This window comes from Kwoniella europaea, chromosome 1, assembly GCF_036810445.1.
Source record: "Kwoniella europaea PYCC6329 chromosome 1, complete sequence".
Lineage (NCBI taxonomy): Eukaryota > Fungi > Basidiomycota > Tremellomycetes > Tremellales > Cryptococcaceae > Kwoniella > Kwoniella europaea.
In genome coordinates, this window is record NC_089487.1 from 5,560,397 (window position 1) to 5,574,351 (window position 13,955).

General features: G+C 44.1%; 7 protein-coding genes across 7 annotated transcripts; 3 read left to right on the forward strand and 4 right to left on the reverse strand.

Moving 5' to 3' along the window:
• Positions 1-545: 545 nt before the first annotated feature.
• Positions 546-1,142, forward strand: V865_002112 (uncharacterized protein; the record flags this gene model as incomplete). The annotated part of the gene is made up of 3 exons (XM_066225919.1): positions 546-803; positions 873-974; positions 1,035-1,142. The coding sequence occupies 3 exons, from the start codon at positions 546-548 to the stop codon at positions 1,140-1,142; spliced, it is 468 nt and encodes a 155-aa protein (XP_066082016.1).
• Positions 1,143-1,844: 702 nt separating this feature from the next.
• Positions 1,845-3,278, reverse strand: V865_002113 (uncharacterized protein; the record flags this gene model as incomplete). The annotated part of the gene is made up of 4 exons (XM_066225920.1): positions 1,845-2,648; positions 2,777-2,959; positions 3,060-3,172; positions 3,236-3,278. 4 exons carry the CDS (start codon positions 3,276-3,278, stop codon positions 1,845-1,847), a joined length of 1,143 nt encoding a protein of 380 aa, XP_066082017.1.
• A 713-nt stretch (positions 3,279-3,991) lies between these two features.
• Positions 3,992-6,392, reverse strand: V865_002114 (mitogen-activated protein kinase CPK1; the record flags this gene model as incomplete). Its single annotated transcript, XM_066225921.1, has 17 exons — positions 3,992-4,041; positions 4,125-4,227; positions 4,297-4,354; positions 4,420-4,511; positions 4,586-4,595; positions 4,671-4,708; positions 4,767-4,804; positions 4,864-4,875; positions 4,943-4,972; positions 5,027-5,089; positions 5,177-5,303; positions 5,433-5,528; positions 5,663-5,723; positions 5,792-5,811; positions 5,879-5,957; positions 6,091-6,207; positions 6,301-6,392. 17 exons carry the CDS (start codon positions 6,390-6,392, stop codon positions 3,992-3,994), a joined length of 1,086 nt encoding a protein of 361 aa, XP_066082018.1.
• A 593-nt stretch (positions 6,393-6,985) lies between these two features.
• On the reverse strand, positions 6,986-8,839 carry V865_002115 (uncharacterized protein; the record flags this gene model as incomplete). The annotated part of the gene is made up of 6 exons (XM_066225922.1): positions 6,986-7,228; positions 7,310-7,482; positions 7,559-7,891; positions 8,084-8,336; positions 8,490-8,672; positions 8,792-8,839. The coding sequence occupies 6 exons, from the start codon at positions 8,837-8,839 to the stop codon at positions 6,986-6,988; spliced, it is 1,233 nt and encodes a 410-aa protein (XP_066082019.1).
• A 311-nt stretch (positions 8,840-9,150) lies between these two features.
• V865_002116 (uncharacterized protein) lies at positions 9,151-10,391 on the forward strand (the record flags this gene model as incomplete). The annotated part of the gene is made up of 5 exons (XM_066225923.1): positions 9,151-9,180; positions 9,303-9,485; positions 9,593-9,642; positions 9,718-9,829; positions 9,927-10,391. 5 exons carry the CDS (start codon positions 9,151-9,153, stop codon positions 10,389-10,391), a joined length of 840 nt encoding a protein of 279 aa, XP_066082020.1.
• A 161-nt stretch (positions 10,392-10,552) lies between these two features.
• Positions 10,553-11,779, reverse strand: V865_002117 (uncharacterized protein; the record flags this gene model as incomplete). Its single annotated transcript, XM_066225924.1, has 3 exons — positions 10,553-10,896; positions 10,987-11,584; positions 11,654-11,779. The coding sequence occupies 3 exons, from the start codon at positions 11,777-11,779 to the stop codon at positions 10,553-10,555; spliced, it is 1,068 nt and encodes a 355-aa protein (XP_066082021.1).
• A 454-nt stretch (positions 11,780-12,233) lies between these two features.
• V865_002118 (uncharacterized protein) lies at positions 12,234-13,776 on the forward strand (the record flags this gene model as incomplete). Its single annotated transcript, XM_066225925.1, has 3 exons — positions 12,234-12,968; positions 13,073-13,201; positions 13,306-13,776. 3 exons carry the CDS (start codon positions 12,234-12,236, stop codon positions 13,774-13,776), a joined length of 1,335 nt encoding a protein of 444 aa, XP_066082022.1.
• Positions 13,777-13,955: the final 179 nt, after the last annotated feature.

Sequence of the window (13,955 nt, forward strand, 5' to 3'; positions counted from 1 at the left end):
CGGGAAAGGTTGACCTACGAGTGACGAGTATACAGCATTGCAAGTCCTCCGTCCACGAAACTTTCCGAGGATCAAAGAGGGAAGAAATGATCGATGCAGTCAGAAGCACATTTACAAACCTTATCCTGCTTCTCATTGCGATGCATGTTCATAAAAGGTGGCGAAATCATTTAGGTAACTCCCTTGTGATCATTGCATCACATGACATCTCTGTCGGAAAGTGACGAAGGCTATCCATTACTCTACTCATTTAAGCTGGCAGATTGTCTTCCACTTCTCACAAAGCTAGTCGTGACGTGAGAATCACATGTAAACTCAGCGGGACCTCCAATCACACGATGAGCTTCGGGAGGGGTCGACTGATCGGCTGAGCCGAATTATCTCAGAACTTTCTGCCACTAGGCCTCGTCGGTAGTCAGGTCAATCAACATATAAGAAGGTCTTGTCAGTCCACTGATCGACCCCATCTCTAGACGCACAAACACATCATTCCAACTTGTAGAGCCTACTGTGAACACCATAGTTCTTCGATTCATAAATCTATCATGTCGGCTTCCGAGATTCAAGCTCCAACTTGCACTTATCACAACACCGAAATGGGTGTCTGGGTCAACACCAGAGGGAATCCTGCATGGGCATGCAGGGATCCAACGTGTGAATCTCAACAGCCATATACCGCTGGAAAATTCACTGCGACCTGTGCTACCCATCCGCAGGGACTGGTCGTTCGAGCCCAATATCCCAACCAACCACTTGATTGGTATTGCGCTTCCGGATGTGGATCCACCACTAGAACTTCACAGGTAAGTCACTTTTGCAAATTGTTGGTGAAATTGAACGACCGAAGCAATTGATCTAACACGGTTCGTCAGCCCAAATACGACGCTTCAGGCCATGTCAGTGCCCTTCGTCAAGCACGGAGCACCCGTGTGCCGGGATCAGTCAGTTTGTTTTCTGAGGAATATCCTCACCGAGTGAGTGAATCCCCCATTTGCGAATCCAACTACTCCTTGTTGATATTTGTGGAAATATAGACGCAACAGGACCCTTCTGTAGGAAACGGCGGTTACTCAGATGTCACTTTCTATAGTGGATACGGGCACAACCCTTATGCCAGTTACCAAGGACAGGGTGGTCAATAGATCTATCAACGGATGTTCACCGCTCTGTACTTGTCTTCAGACAGTCCAGTGAATGGCCTTATCTCGGTTCCGATGGCATATGCTCAATTTTGCCGCGTTGTCCATGATCACTATGCTAGATGAAATGCAACGCATACTGTATTACCATGATACCGTACAGTACGATACCTGATTCTTTCCACGAACATGTGCCACCTGGTTGTCTTTACAACTTCTAACCTCTGACTATCACAACTGCAGAATGGTTATAACGACTGTTCTCGCGTCATAGACAACATCGAATCACAGGTACACGTCCTTGTTGAATATCTTCTGTCCTTTGCCCAAGTCACCATCGCCGAAGAATCCATGACTCCTCTGGTAGAATCCTACCGAAAGATCACTCTACTGCTCAGTCTCGCTACCCTCTCGCCCAGGCCAGAGATGTATGCGGTGTTGACGAAATCTCTGCCAACGTGTCCATCATGATGGTTTTCGTCGACCGTGCCTTGCAACGATATGATCAACCAAAGACTGGTGCTCAAGCTCGGTTGTTATCTCTTATCATGCCATCGAATATGCCGGTGGGCCATAAGGAAAAGCTTCTGATGCTTACATGGACATTTACTTCGGAATAAGTTTGATCTCCTATATACAATACCCGATCACATAAGAACACTTATCTACCTAGTATGTCCTGCACATTATATATAACGCATGATTCTACAACTTCGCTTTCCTATTTCCCTTTCCATCCCCTTCCAACCATTGATCTACCAACCCACTTACTTCCTTGGCTATCCCCAGACTAGATTGATATCCCGCCCCTCCAATTCCATACGCATGTACGACTCCTACTTTCCTCTTACCCCCATTTCCTTTACCTTTTGCCGGTAGTAAAGCATTCTTTTCGTTATCACCTATGAATCTATGTTCAAGTTCACATCTCAATCCACCTTCTCTAGCAGGTCTCAACCCTACATTATGCGATACGATCTTAATGTCCTCTATACCTCCTTTTCCGTTCTTGTTATCCAGATCCGGACAAACCTCATAGCAATCTTTCAGAATTTGATCAGCCACGTCCTTGTTTATATTGGTCGACCAATCGTCTTTTATGTAACATCCACCTAGGATTACATGATTTGCAGGTCCAGGACGAGGAATGATATATACCGACTGATTCGGTATAGGGTGCTTACCCTCTACCCCCATACAAGTTTTCACATCTGGAGCTTCAACAAGGATAGTTTGTCCTTTTGCAGGATGAACCAACGAGTCTTCTACGCCTATCAATGATCTTGCTCCTAATCCACTTGCGTTGATCACCAGATTGACCTTTCCTATCGAAGGGAGATCGTACATCTCATTAAGGGATGAGACTCGCTCGCGAATGATGGGTACGTTATGCGATCGGAGCCAGTTGCCAAGATGTTGAAGGTATAAGGGAGTGTTGAGTGTGTAGGCTTCGAATGTCACGCCTTGGGCAAAAGGAGCAGGTATTTCGGAAGTTTTGAGATGCCGGTACTACGATATGACAATTAAGAGACACTTGTTAGTCATGGTTCTACAATGGGTAAACGCTGAGTGGATAACTGTACAACGTCATGGAATCTGAATTTAGTTTTGTCGTCTAGACAAGAATCCAAACTCACATCAAACATCAAATCCGCCCACCAAGGATCTTCCCCCACATCCTTCTCCCTCCTAAAATACCTATATGGTCTCCTCTCGCACAGTTCCGGTATCTCCCTAGCTAACCTCTCGAATTCCTTGAATGTATGTGTATCTCGTCGTTGTTCCGCCGAGTTAGTAGCGAATGAATGGAATGATGCGCCCTGTAAACGATCCATCAATGAATGAAATAGTCTTAAGGGAATAGTACCAGGATTTGTAAAGTGTAGTTTGTGCATTGTAGACCGTAGACTTAAGACTTACCGCCCAAGGACTTGCGAATCCCGTTGAATGTATATCCTCAGGTAGATCTTTACCTACCAAAGCGACTTTCAAGCCTTTCTGTGTTAATTCTTGGGCAATCGTCAAGCCGAGAACTGCGAGCAACATCGAGATTCAGTGGGTGATCAAGATTGATATAACTGGGGAAAGGGACTTACCTCCACATCCTAAGATGGCAGCATCATATTGCTTGTTTACCATGGTGATGGCTGATCAATATAGATCTTATATAGATAGGAAGGAAGACTGGATGAAAATGATCAGATTATGTGTACTGTATATAGTACGATTGATTGATGGGATCATGGATGAAGCAAAGCAAGAGTGGGGAAAAAGTACGGTGGTACTCATCGCAACGCAATGTAATGTTTGATCGGATATGACCGATCAAATGGAATCCTGACCACCCCCTTCGGTAACTTGATGGTAGTACTGAGAGTTAGAGCTGGCGAAACGATTGAGTGTACAACTGTTTACTTTTACATATTCTGTCATGCCAACGGATGTCTCTCTATGCGATTGAGCATCCTCGCGCAATGCCCCTCCAATAATCAGGAATCAAGGTATAGCGACGTCAGACAGACCTTTGGATATCTGTCAGCGCTTTCTCAAGTGGGATAAGTGGATGATCATCATCATGGTATGATCGATCATGCGATGTAAGTGACAACACCAAAGAGTACAAATCGTGCATGCAGATGTGAATATTCAAGTGATACTATGTCGTCGCCAGGATTAGGGCTATATAGAGAAGACCTTCCAACCAAAAATCGTAATGATGAAAGAATTTCAAGCTTATTGTGGATGGAACACAAACTTATCAATCGTACTCCCCAAATCGATACTAGCCATCCTTCCCATAGGTACAAAGCATCCTGATGATGAAAGTAAAGGCGGAAAGATACGTATTTATCTTACTCTTGATCGTCATGAATAGGTTTCTGAATCTCCGCGTAGATCAGACCTATTACCCAAAACAGGGAAGCATAAAAACACATAAGCCTTCATCCCCATACGAGATTGAAATATCACCAGTATCACACTCACGTTTTAACATCTCTCTACCCAATTGATCCTGTCGATCCTCAAAGTTGAAGAAATCAGGTTTCAACGGTTCTGCTCCAGGTTCATCGTTGGGATCGTGGTATGGCTAAATTTCAATTACCATGACGTTTAGTCCTTGATTTTGCCAATCACATAAGATTCATCCATCACTCACCTCAAGATACGGATGTTCTAAGGCTTCCTCCACTGTGATTCTCTTTCGAGGTGAGAATCTGCAATCGGCAGTCCATTATACATCAGCTCCCTTCAAATTATGGTCCAGATTGAGTGAACTCACGTAAGACACTTCTTCAACAAGTCTAGAGCATTAGGTTTAGCTTTTGGACAGACCACAGCGAAATCCTGCCTTCGAGTGAATTCGAGGGCTCTCTGTAAGTTGAACATGCATGATCAGCTGAGATTCTTTTAAGATAGGAAACCTGTGTTATTAGCTATAAACTTACCAGATAATCTCTGATGAAAGGAATAGTAAGAGATATAGTCAGTCCAGCCAAGCGTCATTATTGTGCTATCAGCAATCCAACTCACTTGGATCTTGGCGAGGTAATCTCGTTGAAATCGTCCATCTGTATCAACACTGACATCAGCCAAAGTAGATCACGTAAATCAGGACAAAGCGCTTACCGTAGGTGTACCCAGCACATCCAAGATCAACGATAGTTCTGCATCAGATGTTTCGTCAGCTGATGATGGATGGAGTTTATCGTTCGAGGGAGCTCACGATGGTGGTAATCTATAAACCGAAATAATGTCAGTCACTTATGCTTTCTATCTCGAAAGGTCCACAATATTTGACTCACCTCGTCCAGGGAATAAAGGTTTTCCATTTACTATATCATCACTCATCAGCTTGTTCCCCATCCAATATGCAATTCCAAGCTCACTCATTTCTGCCAAGATACATCCCACACTCCAGATATCAATTGCTTTTGTGTATTCTTGGAAAGCTACAGTTCATTCATGCCGGTAGTTAGCTGAATATCCTTACCTATTTATAGTCGCTGGGATATAGGAGTGTTATCACTTCCACTCACATAACATCACTTCTGGAGCTCTGTACCATCTCGTAGCTACATATTCCGTCATAAATCCATTACCACCATTTGGTCCTGAATCAGGAGGGGGCATTGCTGCTGATCGTGCGAGACCGAAATCGCATATCTAGAATGGTCATAATTAGGCAAAGAGATTCAATTATTTGGAGGACTGGTAGAGAATAATGGGATGGTGCAAGACATGCGTGTCACATGCTTGTGATCGAATAATTGGACTAGAAGAATCATGACTCACCTTCAGATCACAGTTCGCATTCAACAGCAGATTTGAAGGTTTCAAATCCCTATGAAGGACATTTGCAGAATGAAGAGCTTTCAAACCTCGTATAGTCTATTCGTAAAGCAGATAATCAGTACAGTCCTTAAGATGAAGAGGATCCATATCTTGGGTCTTATGGGATTTTGATCGTCCGCAGAAGCAAGATATGGGTATGAACGGAGATATGGCCACGATACGATGCTCACCTGATATATGAAATATTGACAATGATCATCCGACAATTCCTGAGTCCTAATCACTCGATGTCTATACGGTTCGAACATTGTATGTCAGCTATTCCTATTCATAAGTGGTCTGATATGGATCCAGCTCACAGATCCGTCTCCATCAACTCCTATTTTTTGTTTTGTATCAAATCAGCTTATTGTTCCATATCCGGATCGGAGGATGGATTGACTTACCTGAACCAAGTAGACTTCATTGAAATGATCGTAACTTGGTGGTGCGATAATATCGAGAATAGCGATGATATTTTCGTGTCTGGATCATCATATCAGCTTATGTCCCTCCAAAGGGGTATGATTATATTATGGAGCCTTTGGTTCCCTGCAACTTTCACGTTCACATACAGCTTGGAAGACCTGGCATATGAGGAAGAAGGAGGCCCACTGACCTAAAATGTCTCAACAGCTTGATCTCCCTCAATGTCCTCTGACAGAACATCGCATGATCAAAGGGCGTTATCCTCTTGATGGCGACCTTGGTTCCAGAGGCTATGTGGGTAGCGGCGCTGCGGGGTGGGGGTGAAGGGATGCGAATGGGACACATGGAAAGATCAGATCAGCTAGTGCGTTCGTTCATATCAAGTCGGGACTTGACTCACACTACTACACCATAAGCTCCCTCACCGATCACTTCCAACACTTGATAATGCTCAGATACGTTGAATGGGATTGAAGATTGGTCTACTGTCATCGTGTCGTATGTGATGATTTAGGTATATGCTGTAGGATAAGATGGAGAGTGCTAACAAAGAAGGAGCTTGTAGTGATATATGAGATGGAGGAGGTAAAGTGGAGATTACTGAATGGAATGTGGGATTGATAGGAACGAGGTATCTGTCCTGTGTGGGTGAAGTGGGGTACAGTCCAGCTGTCTGTCTATTGCGATACGTCTGTGCTTTTGTCGTTTATTGTTCTTGTTCTTGTTCGTATCTTTGATTTGCCTTTTTTGATCCTTGTCGAGGCTACCCTCTGTGGACAATAAGATACTCTGGTCGTTATTCGTTATGGGTTTGTTCTGGCAGTGCATATGCATATGGGTATATATGGGATGCTATCACATTGAATTCTGAAACGTCTGCGGGGTCAAACTCTAAATCAGAGAACAATAACGCTCATCGCAGTAGGATCAATCAATCATTGCACGTGGATCGTGACGTAAGATGATCATATCAAGGGGGATCTTAAGTGAGTGACTTGTATACGATCCAAGTCAAGCGGAGATGCTCATGTCGAACATATATCTGCATATATATATACGTAAGTACAGTAGTAAACTCTTGAAGACTATGACTGGTCAACTTCCATCCCATCACCCTCCCGTTCTCCATTCGCGTCACTACCACTCTGATGTTGAGACTCCGCTTCCAACTCCTCCCTCCTCAATCTCAGAATCTCATTCGCAGTCCATAATTTCTTATTCAACATATTCGCCAGATTAGGTCCAAAAGCATCGGCAATCTCGTCCAGATTCACTTGAGGTGTGGGTGTATCAGCAGGTTTGGGATTGATAATCACCGATAAGCATTTCTGTTTCACACAAAGTCAGATATATGGAATGTAACCTATCCCCATGACAGAAATGGGTTTTTAAACTGTACTCGTACTCACGATCAAAGCTCTAATAAGTGGATTCCTCTTTTTACCACTCCCACTATCCGTATACAGTCTACCCGCCAAATCATCGATCCTACTGATATTCTCGCCTGCTTTACCCCATACGGTCGATCTGACCGCTTGTTTGCCCAGACACGATAAAGCAAGAAGAGATCCTTCGTATCGACCTGAAGGAGGGTTGGAGGCTCCAAGTGGAGAGATAGGATATTTAAGATGATCTTCCATTTGAGATTAAGCAGTCACTCACATATGGTTCTAGGAATACCCCATCATTGCTCACGAGCGCTTCGACCGCATCGATCAGCTGTCCGATCGTCCCCGTAGGAGCCATAAGGCATTTCTGTATACTTTCCCCTAACCACTTAACCACATAGATCAATATTCCAGCGACGGCCACATCTGTTCTGAGAGATGCTAAAGCTGCCAGACGATGTCGCTCGGCTTCGGTCTCTGGGCCAGTCGGTGAGGGAGGTACAAGCGCTGTGGTGAGTCGTGTAAAGTATAGTTGGAGTTCTTGTGGTAGTTGGGTACGGGCCTGGGGTCGGAGTGAGGTGGATGATGGTTGAGGGCGGGGTTCTGACGTGTGATTTGAGAATGTCAGTATGTTCACTTCGATCCCAAATGTATATTGGTGAATAGGACACTTCTGAATGAACGATAAGGTATATGATAGCGCCGAGCGGCAGATCAGAAATGAAGGAGGATGACGACCGAAACTTCCGTCCTGTTTATGCACAATAGAGAAGTAAATAGTACAAAACAACTCACGTCCACTCCTCTGGGTAGGATTTGGATTCTCCTTGATAGCAGGCTGCACTCCCTCGACAGCTAACCAATGGGCTTTCCATTTCACACCGCTGGAATTGGCTACGCCAGATGGTAAGGGTTGTTTGAGGTATGTCGCGAAATCTATCTCCTCGTCGGGCAGGTGGTAGATCTGTTGTTGGTGGGATGAAGATGAGGGGATGGGGATGGATTGGAAAGATGGTAGAGGGAGGGGGCGTGGGGGGATCAGGATTGGCTATTGAGGAGGAAGATGGGGATTAGCTAACGTGTTCTATGTCTACGGTAGAAGAGAGTTACAACCGTGTATGGTATGGCTTTTCATGATCAAAGAACGATTTATGTCGCGATTGATATACCGACGAGATATCTCGAAGAGTATAAAACTCACCTCAACATTCAAAGCATCCATAGCATACTCCACATCCTCAGGCATCAGTGTACCCCTCTTCCCATGTGCCATGAATTTCTTGGCTTCCTGAATGATCAGATGCAAGCGATACTCCACATCCCCAGCTAAGAGGTCGGCTGCTCCTGGACCTAATGGGTCGAGAGGCAGGGATTGAGCTACTTCCTATTAAGTCGTTCGACGATCAGCAAGAAGCGTAGTAGATTCGTGTCATTCCACTCCAGAGTAGCCTCTTATGCTAGCTGAGTGTGGGTGAGCAGGATAGCAGATGAAGGGAGACATACCGTTATGGAATCAGAGGGGTAGATACCCGTCGTTTGAGGAGGGGGCATGGTGTTTTGGTTCTGAAGGTAAACGTTCGTTCTGATTGGCTATGCACCTTCTATATGTATTCCAGATCAGGTTTTATACTCGAGGAATGTGAGTCTATGATGGATGTGAGATGTACAAATGCGTGAATAGCAGAGAGAAGAGAAAAGAAAGCTGAAGTTGTGAAGTGGATGTTGTTGTTTCCTTTTGCTCGTTCGGAGATGGACCCGGTTAAAGGTGGACTTTATTCGATCAACCCCTCATTCGATACCATCCATCTATCTACTTGTCCTCATCAAACATTCACTAACTCAGCTGGAGTATAGAAACAAAGATGGTACCTTGGAATGGACCCAGAGCAAAGGTACGTACTGTACATATATACGCATATGTCTTTCCACTTCAATCTCAGGTCATGATAACACCATTAACACCCCTTCCCTTCCTTTCCCTAATGTACTGACCACCTCCTCCAATGTGTCACAGGTCCAGATCAAACTTTCAATCCAGCGTCTGCGTACACTCCAAGAGAAGAAACTTGCCTTAGCTAAAGCTAGTCGAAGGGACATTGCAGATTTTCTGAATAAGAATAGAGTGGAGACTGCTAGGTTGAGGGTAGAAGGCTTGGTTCAGGATGATATTTATGTGGAATTATTGGAGGTGTTAGAGGTGAGTGAAGATGAACAGACGACCGTCTTCATCCTCCATATCGTCCACATCTTCGGCTGTATTTATGAGTTGCTTCATTTACTTATCATATACGTTGATGATCATAGCTATACGCAGAGACATTACAAGCGCGATTTAACCTCTTAGACACCTCGACGTGAGTCTTCCCCGTCGATCGACTTAAGGATATAATCAAGCTCAACGACTGATCATTCGTTTCCTATGGGGATAGAGGAGAACAGCCTGAGCCTTCTATATCGGACGCAGTATGTGCGATAGTCTACGCAGCTCCACGGACGGAATTGAAGGAATTACAAGTCCTAAGGGAATTGCTAATGCACAAGGTGAGTAAAGTCGTTCAAATCTGAAAAATTACATACCATTTCAATCCAATCTGACCAGCTATATTATCAAACAACACATATGTTTACCAACGATTAGTTCGGTCGTAATTTCTCTTTATCCCTTGTCCAACCGCCCGACCCAACCTCCCCACCAGGTGTCCCCGCGAGAGTATTATCGAAACTGAAGGTGTTCGTACCTTCCAAAGAACTTGTTGATGCGTATCTGAGTGAGATTGCAAAAGGGTATGGAGTGAATTGGGCTCCTGAATCCACAGCGCAAGATGAAGAAGAGGATGAGGGGATCGAACCGTTGCGACGGAAAGAGGTTGTCGATGATGACAAAGGGGATGATGATGACGGGGTAGGAGGTGACAAAGAAGATGAGAAAGAATCGAAACCACAATCACAATCACAATCACAATCACCAAAGAAGAAAGAACTTTCAATACCACCTGAAAAGAAATCTGCCGGATCGTCATCGCCTCAACCTCCTCCTGCTAAGAAGTTAACAGAGGAAGAAGAGCTGGCTCAGAGGTTTGAGAGGTTGAAGAATCTAAGGTGATTTAGCCCGGTATATTGATATTAATCGAATTGTGTGAATAATTATTGTACAGACTATAGGACAGAAAATGCATTGTATGTCATGTTATGGGGTTGTCACTTCTGATTGATGATGATGATGTAAATCATCCACCGCCATTCTCAATCCCTCCCTAGTAAAGGTTAGATCCCCTCCTCGCCCTCTACTTCTTCCCTCTCATCCACAAGTCCTCCATCTTCCCAAATCACCACCCTTCTAGTCCTATACTTGCCATTTTCATCTTTCTCTTTGCTTTTCTGCACTTTCACTACCTTCCTCCATAATTCTTTTGGTACGATCCCATTTTCATTACCGGGAGTGAGCACCACACCATTCGCACTTACATAAACAGGTATATTATTTTCGATCAATTTCGATAGAGAGAGGTAGATGTATAAAGTCGAGTTTGGTCGAGGGACGATGGAGCCGTGATGGGATGGTGCGAGGTGGATATGTTGACGAGACATTTTGGAGAGACCTTGAGTTTCTGTGCGTGGGAGTGAATGAATGATGAGTAAATTTGCCAAGATGGTACAGAGGTTCGATAACAAGTTGTGTTGAGATGCGTGTTACTCACTTAGTATATCCCACAGTTCCGATCTAGTACCATGGACCATCACTCCCGCCTTTTGTCGTCCCTCTTGGTCGTCTTTCAGTTCTTCGAGATGAGAAGTACCCTCAAGATTGATCGAGTGACCTTGAGTTGCACGTATGAAATATTCACCTTTGATCGATGATGATGATCCTTCCGCGTCGGTAACATTACTTTCATTCGGATTAGGTAGAGATACTAAAGGTAATTCGACATATCCACTTCCATTTTCACCTTGTGATGAGATAGTAGTCTTCGATAGGTTGGATTGTATATTATCTATCTCAGCTGCATCAATCCCATTCGCATCTTGTAATGGGATCGGGCCCAATCCGTCCCCCTCTTCGTCCAATTTGCTTGATTTCTCAGTGTTGTGTGAGTCAGTAGAAGCAGCAGTGATATCCTGTGGTGATGATGGTGGTGGTGGACGCTGTTTCTTGGGTTGTTGTCCTTTCTTCATCTTTTTAGGTCTAGGTGGACTAGGATCATACCCGTAAAATAGCTGGAATCGTTGTTTGGAATTTTCAGCTACTAGTCGAAGGACCATGTTCACATCGACATCTCGCATTTTAGGTCGGGCGAGCTATAGATCGAATAGATATATATCAGCTATCATGACATGGTACGTGGGAGTATAACAGGTCCGACTCACCACATCATCCAATTTGATATACCCGTCTGACCTGATATTCAACCCTTCTTTCTCTGCTCCGTGTCTAAGTATGTAGGCCAGTCCTTTTGATGCGCTTACATCGGGTGTCTCGGGTGGTCGAGGCATGTTTGATTCACGTTTTATGTATATCTCAATGTATATGTAGTTTAGTGTCTAGTTACTTCATGTACAATAATATGAAGATAAAGTCCCAGATGTGATTGAGTTGAAATTGAAATTTCTGGATTGATGTTTACGCACGGGCCGGTGGAAATGACTCACTAAGCAGCACATGCTCACTCACACTTTCACACCTTTGATCCAATCTCAATCTTTTGAATTCACATCTTGTCATATTCTGCTCCTTGCATTCAAAACCATAATATTGTTCCAAGTACCAAGTGGCCAATGTTCTCCTTCATCAGCTCACCCGAGCCTTGACACCGTCACTCAATCATCGCATCAATCAACAGGGGGCACCAGGAGTGGATCACACGATCGTTACACTTGAATCCTGGATTTTCTTCTCACGTCAACATCAACATCAGAAATAGTTGTGATAAACCCCACAGTCTACGCAATGTCACAATCCCTTCATCTCCCTTCCAATCCTACTTCCCCCATCGTCAAGCCCCCACGTCTACTTCCTCGCTCACCTTCGGATCCCTTGCATCTCTCTCGTTCAGATAACACAGCCAGTAATGGTAATGGAAGCAGTCAACCTATATACGTCTTGACTGCCGACGGATCATCATTATTCTTATTGGACCCATCGAAACCCCGTGGTGGAGAGGAACCACCTCCATATGCAAGTTTTCCTATATCACCTCAAACGTCAAATCCCAATATCGATGCCGAAGATGGAAGTGTCGGTGTGAATCGTCCAGATGATACCCATCATCAACATCAACATCATCGTGATAGAGCTAGAACATTATCATCACTAAATACAAATCATCAATCTAGTCGACCGAGATATACCTCCACACAATCATATACACGTCCGACACCATCGAGAACAACAGGAGGATCCGTATCGATATCTAGATCTAGATCTGCATATTCAAGTCCTCGTATACACACCTCATTACCGCTCACCGATGAACATACCCCATTACTACCTCATCCGCCACCTACTACCAATCCCATAAACAAGAGGGGATTATGGAGATCAATATGGTGTGGTGATTTAGATAATGCAGTTGATGAGCAACCTGGAGGATGGGGGAAAGGATTCAAGAGGTTTTGGAGACCTTTGGGTAGGAAGGAATACTGGAGAGCTTCGGTTCATCTGATATTGTTCAATTTCCCTCTAGTGAGTTACAGTAACATCTCACTCTCCGTCTCCAAAACGTCAGCAATGTAGGATATCAGATTGTAAAGACTATTTAGCTAATCTCGTGCTTTGTTTGGTAATAGGCCCTTCTGGTTTGGCCATTTTTGGTGGCTGGTACATTAGCAGGAACAGTCCTGTTGATCACCCTACCGCTTGGTGCAGCAGTTTGGTGGTTGACTTTGTTCATCTCTCGTTCAGCAGCTAGATTGGAGGTGGGTTAACAATTTAATCAATATCGCTGAAGGACAGATTTATCCCCTTGTGCACATCTTACGATTTTGAGTACATCAATGCTGATTTGAATTTTTGATCACAGAGCATAATGCAACTTCATTATCACTCACCTCTCTCACCCGCATCTCCACCATCAAATCATCCTATATTCTATCGTCTAGTCCCTTCCGTATCAATCACTACCAACGCAAATACACCAATTTCATCGCCTACTTCCCCTTATCCCCAAACTCCAGGTCTAGAATCCGACGCTCCTACTCTACATACCGAAACCGACACTGAGAACAATGGGGTATCGGTGGAAGATACTACGACGATGGTATGGGAGAAAAGATTCATGAAATGTTCTTACGCGATGTTCCTTGATCATTATTCTTACAGCGCCCTATCGTATTTCTTATTAATCAAACCCCTCATAGTACTCTTTTCGACTATCGTCATTATCGTTTTGTTACCGGTTGCGATAGGGACGATAGTGGGTTTGCCGATCTATTTGAGGATGTTGAGGAAATGGGGGAAGTGGCAGGCCGAAGTGGCTATTGAGAATTTGTAAAATACAAGTACTCAAGTATAGAAAACATGCTACTGAGTGGAATTGATTTGGATGAGGATTACATTGGTTGTGCCTGTTCTTGTTTTTGTTCTCGTTGTTCTTTTTGTTTTTGAGAAGTCACGTTCAGATGATAAATCATATGGTTGTAACAATATTCTTGAGTGTTTCTCTTTTTGGGT